The 7,500-nt window shown below is 44.7% G+C and overlaps 1 protein-coding gene across 2 annotated transcripts in view; it reads left to right on the plus strand.

Annotated features, from left to right (window-relative positions):
* LOC125028191 (transient receptor potential channel pyrexia-like) overlaps nucleotides 1–6,508 on the plus strand; it is an 8,591-nt gene extending 2,083 nt beyond the window's left edge. For both annotated transcript variants that reach the window (XM_047617576.1, XM_047617577.1), the window contains exons 2-4: nucleotides 1,976–2,138; nucleotides 2,717–2,878; nucleotides 3,498–6,508. In XM_047617576.1, coding sequence (XP_047473532.1) covers nucleotides 1,976–2,138; nucleotides 2,717–2,878; nucleotides 3,498–5,540 — 2,368 coding nt within the window. In that variant the 3' untranslated portion in view covers nucleotides 5,541–6,508. The remainder of the gene's footprint in view (nucleotides 1–1,975; nucleotides 2,139–2,716; nucleotides 2,879–3,497) is intronic.
* The last annotated feature ends 992 nt before the right edge of the window (nucleotides 6,509–7,500 follow it).

Raw genomic sequence — 7,500 nt, forward strand, 5'->3', positions numbered from 1 at the left:
GTGAGGGGGGGGCATACAAGTCGGCCAGCGGGCGAGTGAGTGGGGGGGGCATACAAGTCGGCCAGCGGGTGAGTGAGTGGGGGGGCATACAAGTCGGCCAGCGGGGGAGTGAGTGGGGGGCATACAAGTCGGCCAGCGGGTGAGTGAGTGGGGGGCATACAAGTCGGCCAGCGGGTGAGTGAGTGGGGGGGCATACAAGTCGGCCAGCGGGTGAGTGAGTGGGGGGGCATACAAGTCGGCCAGCGGGCGAGTGAGGGGGGGGCATACAAGTCGGCCAGCGGGTGAGTGAGTGGGGGGGCATACAAGTCGGCCAGCGGGTGAGTGAGTGGGGGGGCATACAAGTCGGCCAGCGGGCGAGTGAGTGGGGGGGCATACGAGTCGGCCAGCGGGTGAGTGATGTGGGGGGGCATACGAGTCGGCCAGCGGGTGAGTGATGTGGGGGGGCATACGAGTCGCCCAGCGGGTGAGTGATGTGGGGGGGCATACGAGTCGCCCAGCGGGTGAGTGATGTGGGGGGGCATACAAGTCGCCCAGCGGGGGAGTGGGGGAGTGAGGGGGGTGGCATACATGTCGGCCAGCGGGTGAGCGAAGGGGGGGGGGCATACAAGTCGGGCCAGCGGGTGAGTGAAGGGGGGGGGCATACAAGTCGGCCAGCGGGTGAGTGAAAGGGGGGTGGCATTAGAATCGGCCAGCGGGTGAGTGAAGGGGGGGCATACAAGTCGGGCAGGCGGAGTGAAGGGGGGGGGGCATACAAGTCGGGCAGGCGGAGTGAAGGGGGGGGGCATACAAGTCGGGCAGGCGGAGTGAAGGGGGGGGCATACAAGTCGGGCAGGCGGAGTGAAGGGGGGGCATACAAGTCGGGCAGGCGGAGTGAAGGTGGGGGCATACAAGTCGGGCAGGCGGAGTGAAGGTGGGGGGCATACAAGTCGGGCAGGCGGAGTGAAGGTGGGGGGCATACAAGTCGGGCAGGCGGAGTGAAGGTGGGGGGCATACAAGTCGGGCAGGCGGAGTGAAGGGGGGGGCATACAAGTCGGGCAGGCGGAGTGAAGGGGGGGGCATACAAGTCGGGCAGGCGGAGTGAAGGGGGGGGCATACAAGTCGGGCAGGCGGAGTGAAGGGGGGGGGCATACAAGTCGGGCAGGCGGAGTGAAGGGGGGGGGCATACAAGTCGGGCAGGCGGAGTGAAGGGGGGGGCATACAAGTCGGGCAGGCGGAGTGAAGGGGGGGGCATACAAGTCGGGCAGGCGGAGTGAAGGGGGGGGCATACAAGTCGGGCAGGCGGAGTGAAGGGGGGGGCATACAAGTCGGGCAGGCGGAGTGAAGGGGGGGGCATACAAGTCGGGCAGGCGGAGTGAAGGGGGGGGCATACAAGTCGGGCAGGCGGAGTGAAGGGGGGGGCATACAAGTCGGGCAGGCGGAGTGAAGGGGGGGCATACAAGTCGGGCAGGCGGAGTGAAGGTTGGGGCATACAAGTCGGGCAGGCGGAGTGAAAAAGCTGTAAACGAGAAGCTTTGGTCCTGTCGAGGGTTCCTGTAACCTTTCAGTCTTTATATATGTTGAGGTAGGATATTGCTGGAGACTGGGAACAGATGCATGACGTCACTGGATTCTCTTGAAGGCAGACTGGAAGTCTACTAACTGTCTGTTTAAAACGCTGTATGATTTGGTCGCATAGTTCTAGAACGAGTAGCGTGTTTATTCGTGTTAGTCATAAGCAAAAGGCCAGCGTATACAATGGTATGTGCAACCGTTGCTTTCAAGTCGCGTTGAGGCACGTGTATTCAAGAATGAGTCACTGAATAATGAGAGTAATGCATTATTAATTACATTGACCCATATATTTGTGGCATATTTTTCTTATAAGCATTTTTTTCTTGAGAGGGACGGAGAGGGAGGGGGAAGGGGAGGGCCGGAGAGAGGGAGAGACGGAGCAGCTCTATCCAAGGTGTGGCCTTTCCTTCCCTTCGCTCTACAGGCACCCGACGATGTGCGGAGGGGAGGATGACCACCTCATGCTTCCTCTGCAGGAGCCCTTCAAACCCCCCAAAGTGAGGCTGGACTCGTGCAGTGCCAAGGTGTACTCCGTCCCCAAGGAGGAGCTGAACAAGATTACCGAGGAAGTTCCTCCTCTTTTCCAGGTAGTTTCCGGTGAAATGCAATCCTCAGCGGTTAGGATACAAGCCGAGGACTATTAACTTTTTTCCTCGCCAGTTAGCACCTCAGGTTAATGAACATGGATACAGAATGGTATTCAATTAGCTTTCTTTATAGATTGATTTCATAAAAGTAATTACTTATCAAACAAGTAACTAACAATAAATTGTTACTGCATACTGATGAAACTTTTAAATGCATTTTCTCTTGACTCCAAATCACAAACGCTTAGGGGTCCTGAGAATCTTTGAATGATTGTTTTATTTTATTTTATTGAATGCAATCATTTGTAAACATATTTTGTGGATGTGAAAATCTAGAACCTAATTGCATCATATCGCCAGGAATTAGCAGAAAAGCCGAAGGAAGAAAATAATTGTTAGCGCATATGAACATTACCAATTATGATTATTATAATAGGAACGATGATGATGCTAGTAATAATAACAGGATTGCAGATAATAATGCTACGCTAAAAACCTGCCGGTATTGATTTTTATTCCTAGTCCAGCATCTTCATACGTATAGAAAAGCAGTCACTAATGCAAAATATTCTTTTCAGGCAATTCAGGGACACGTCGACGGCTTGGTAGAGTTACTGGACTTACTTCGACAGAATCCTGAGTCTGTGCATCTCCGGCATGACCAAGACACGCCCCTCCACGCCGCCTGCCACGCTCACAACCTCCCCGCTCTTACGGAATTGCTTGTTAGAGGAGCGCAGGTGTGTTATTAGCCAGTTGATTATTAGACTGTTATGTAGGCATTAAGAAGTAACCTCGGCAAGTAAAATTTCCTTCTAGGTGCTTTTGCGAATGTGATACAGAAATGCAAAGTATTTCATGAATTATGTAGTGATATCAGATGTAAATGAAATAAATAAATAAATAAATAAATATATATATATATATACATATACATACATACATATATATCATGCTTTTATGGTTTAGAGCACCATTTTTTTCTGGATGACTTCCATGAACACCTTGTAATACACCATGTGTAGTTGCAGACGTAGTCGTGTAGAACCTAGTAAAAAGAATACAAAATCATGCCATAGCCCAAGGCTGCATAGTGCCTTGTTAGTTTAGCTTTGGAATCAAATGACTAGCAAAGTCATGCTTGGGGATTCTTAATAAGATACGCACAAGATTATCTTGAAGTTTAAAGAGCCTTCAGATAAGTTAAGCTTATAGTTTGAGAAAGCTTTATTCGTGTGAAGAGGTTCACTGTTTTGAATTCATCACAATTAATCTTCATCTGTGTGGCTACTGCTGTTTGAATCTGATCCCCTTCATAGAGTAATTTCCATTAGCATTAACTGTTGTCTTTTTCCACAGGTAGAAGTACTTGATGGCCAAGGAAACACCGCCCTCCACGTGGCCGTGCGCGAGGGCTGGCACGAGGGGTTGGAGGAACTGCTCCGGCGAGGGGCGTCACCGAACACGAAGAGCCAGCCCCCGCCGGCGTGTAAACAGTATCCTGTGGAGACGCCTTTCCATGCTGCTGTGAGGCGGGGGGACAACGTGTCCACTTCACTCATCTTGCAGTATCGGCCGGACTTTTGTCTTAAGGATAATGAGCATTGTTCAGTCTTGCACCTCGCCGTTCAGACACACAATATTACATTGCTTAGGCGCTTGTTACAGGAAAAAAGCTGTTCAGATACATTTGCAGCTGTGGACGTCAGGGGCAACACTGTGTTGCACACAGCCTTGTCACGCAAGTGTAGTGAAGACGAAATTCACATTCTTGAAATTATTAAGGATTTGGTCAGTTTAGGCCTTAACTTGAATGTGAGCAACCAGATGGGTGAGACACCTTTGTTCCTAGCTTTGCGTATGCGACTAACCCGTGTCGCGAAATGGTTGCTGTCTAGAGGTTCAGATCCCCTGAGCATCAATTACCAAGAACAGACTGTTCTGCATGTCGCTTGTGAAGCAGGAAGTGCTTTGTCCCTAAAGCATCTTCTCAGTGTATATGGTCTCAACAATCTCTTGTTTGCAGCGGACAAAGAAGGTCACGAGCCTTTCCACATGGCAGTGTTCAGTGGCTCTCTGGAATGCTGCGAAATATTGCTTGATAACGGAGATCACCTGACGATCCGCGACAGAGAAGGAAGATCGAGGTTCTCGTATGTCATTGAGTATCTCCCTATGGCTTCTAGACTCCTCACCAGAGTCTTCGATTCCAGGACACGCCTTGTGAATGAGCCAGCAGACAATCCGGAATTTAACGTGACCTTAGACTACTCTGTACTGATGTCGAAGCATGACCAGGAATGGTGCATTGTGCCAGAACTTGCTAAGAGTAGTCTTCATGCTCTCTTACTTCATCCTCTCGTCGAAAGCTTTTTGTACTTTAAGTTGTGGATTCTTAACTACCTCAGGTTTTTCAACTGGTGCTTCGTTTTCTTGTATATGGTTATCCACACTGCTTTTATGGTTGTTGTCTTCAATGAACCCCTGATATTCGAATACTACCATGAGCTGTTGGATAAGTTCTATGCTCTTCACATCTTGCTCTTTGTAATGACGACGACCCCTGCTTTGTTTAAGTTCTTCATCAATCCTATAAAGTATATACAGAGGATTGAAGTGGTTTTCGAAATAATTACATTAGGGGGAATCCTATGTGCCTTTTTGGCACAACATCGAGCATCGGAACACCAGCTTCAAATAAGAGAAAAAACAGGCAACAATGTTGCTGATGATGATGAAACTAGGTCTCTTTCCGTCAACCGCTTTGTAGGAGCGACATCAACATTTTTCGGATGGCTTTTGCTGCTAAGCCTTACAGGGAAAACCTATTATTTTGGCATTTATTATTATATTTTTTATCGCATTTTGCAGAAAGCTTTCGCTATATTAATTTCGCTTTTGTGTTTATTTGTTGGAATTGTAGGAAGTTTCTATATACTGCTACCGGAGCCAGTATATCCAACCACAATATCATCAGCTCCACACGCAGAGGAACACGCAGTTCAGAGCAGAATAAGACTGACTTTGGTGCTGTTGATTATCATGATTTTGGCTTTTCTTTTCGGTATATTAGGAATTTTGCTTTTGAGTCTCGTGGGCAAGGAGTTTGCAGAATTTCATCGTCTTGGTGATCTCAAACTGTTGATCGGACGAGCGTCGGACGTCGAGGATTACCAGCGCGTTCTAAAAATCTTCCGCAGTTGCCATTGTTCCCAACACTTCTTCTGCGCACTTTTGAAGAGGGTTTGCAGCGTTTCTGAGATTCTTTCAGTTTTCCCAAATGCTAAACCTAAATCGTATATTTTTAAACGGTTCATTGCTTCGCGTTCATACAAGAAAATCTTGGAATTCAGCAACTGTGTAACAACTGGCGCTAAGTTTACGATCAACAAAAGCTGTTGAGCAAGGCGACAGCACCGAGAGATGGAGCAGGAATTTTGACAGCGATTACTCTCGCGTAAATGCCCGACTGCTGTCCATCCATAAACAGTTCGAATTTGTCTCGGCACAGCTTCAATTCCTTAGTCAGAGCACGGAAAGCAAGTACAGGCTTCTGAACCAACAGTTATCTCTATTAAGGACCGAGGTTCGGGAACCCCAAGGAGAGGGCGAAGGAGAGGAGGACGAAACCTTCGTGAAGAGAGAAACCTTGCAGTTGGTAACCGCCGAGCGTAATTTCAAACGAAGCGACTTCCCACTTATCAGAGATCCGTACCAATTTACTGGCGAATCTTTAACCTCCTTTATTGATGAAACTTCCAACAGCACAACAATACGAGGGAGGAGAAGCTTCGGCGGAACTTTACCTGCAGTAATTAAAGACTTTCAGGATTCTCAGATGAGCTTCTATTGTTAACTACAAGTTGATATCTAAATTCCAGGAGCAAAGGCAAGGGATGATGGGCTCAGGTGGTTGACACATTTTTGGTGTTCCTGTTAGTTATTGTTTCCTTTTGTTGCCGTAATGTTAGTTTGTCAGCCAGGCAGGCACGAAACAGCAAACAGATGTGAGAATGTGACTGCAAATGTGAAACTGATTTCCTTCTTCAGATACAGTATGTATGTTATTTGTTTTCGCCTTGGTTCTAAATTTTGCTGTATAGCTTGAACTTTTTTTAAGTCATTTTAAAGCATTTTATAACTTAACATTTTATTAAAATAAAACGAGTTTGATATAATTTTCAAATTTCATTTTCTCACGGGAACAAGTAACATTAAAATGTACAAACTGACAGTTAACATAAATACAATGAAAAGGTAGAGAACCTTCAAAATTATCAGACTTTAGTAAAAACTAATTAGGTCTAAGTTAGAACTAAGATTTCATATTCGATAATCAAGTGCAAGGAGAACACCAGCCCTCATAGCAAAAACAGATACTTATATGTTCATATATTTATACTATATATATCTGTATATATAATTAAATATATATGTGTGTATATATAATTAAATATATGTGTGTCTATATAATTAAATATATATGTGTATATATAATTAAATATATATGTGTATATATATTTAAATATATATATATACAGATATTTAAATTATATATATATATATTTACATATATATTTATTTGTCCCCTCTTGGGGTATGATTACACTTAAAGCTGGTTAGGAATCACGGTATGGAAATATATTTATCCAAAGAACTATGTATTGTTAATCGTGTATTTGCCGCCATAATGCATATAGTTTGTAACTATTTTAACTATATTATATATAACTATATCTAACTATGTTATCTAACCATCTGTTATTAACCCGAATGTTTCTTTTTTATTTAGTTGAAGTGATTTTTTTGAGTTGAATTTTTGAATCTTGTTAATATGTATGGTTTCGATACGATGCAACCTGTTTTATATAGAAAATGACATTTATTCTGTTTACAATTGTTCAAAGTTTATGTTGTTGATCAATTTAGATATCTATATTTCTGTATTTTTCTACGAATTAAATTTCTTCAGATAAAACACCTTTTCGAGACCTTCCAAACATGCTTTGATAGATAGAAGTAGATAGATCAACGAAATGGAATATAGTTAATGTGAAAGTGATTCGAATACATCAGTATTTAGTAATAAAAATCTAAAAAACTAAAACTACTCGAAACTTGTATGTAATAATCTATTTGTTTTCTTCTAAATTGTACTTGCACACGAATTTGTTTAATCCACTGCCTGAAGATGCTTACAGCAAGGACTGTAAAAATGAACAAGTAAATCTTATGACAGGATGTACTACAATGTACTGTAACGTGCCAGACTGTGATGTACTCTTATGCAGGGGTTCTTAAAACTTTTTTTTTTTTGGCCTTCGACCTCTACAAATTATTTGGATATATATCCCCATATCCC

Source organism: Penaeus chinensis, chromosome 8 (assembly GCF_019202785.1).
Source record: "Penaeus chinensis breed Huanghai No. 1 chromosome 8, ASM1920278v2, whole genome shotgun sequence".
Taxonomy (NCBI): Eukaryota; Metazoa; Arthropoda; class Malacostraca; order Decapoda; family Penaeidae; genus Penaeus; species Penaeus chinensis.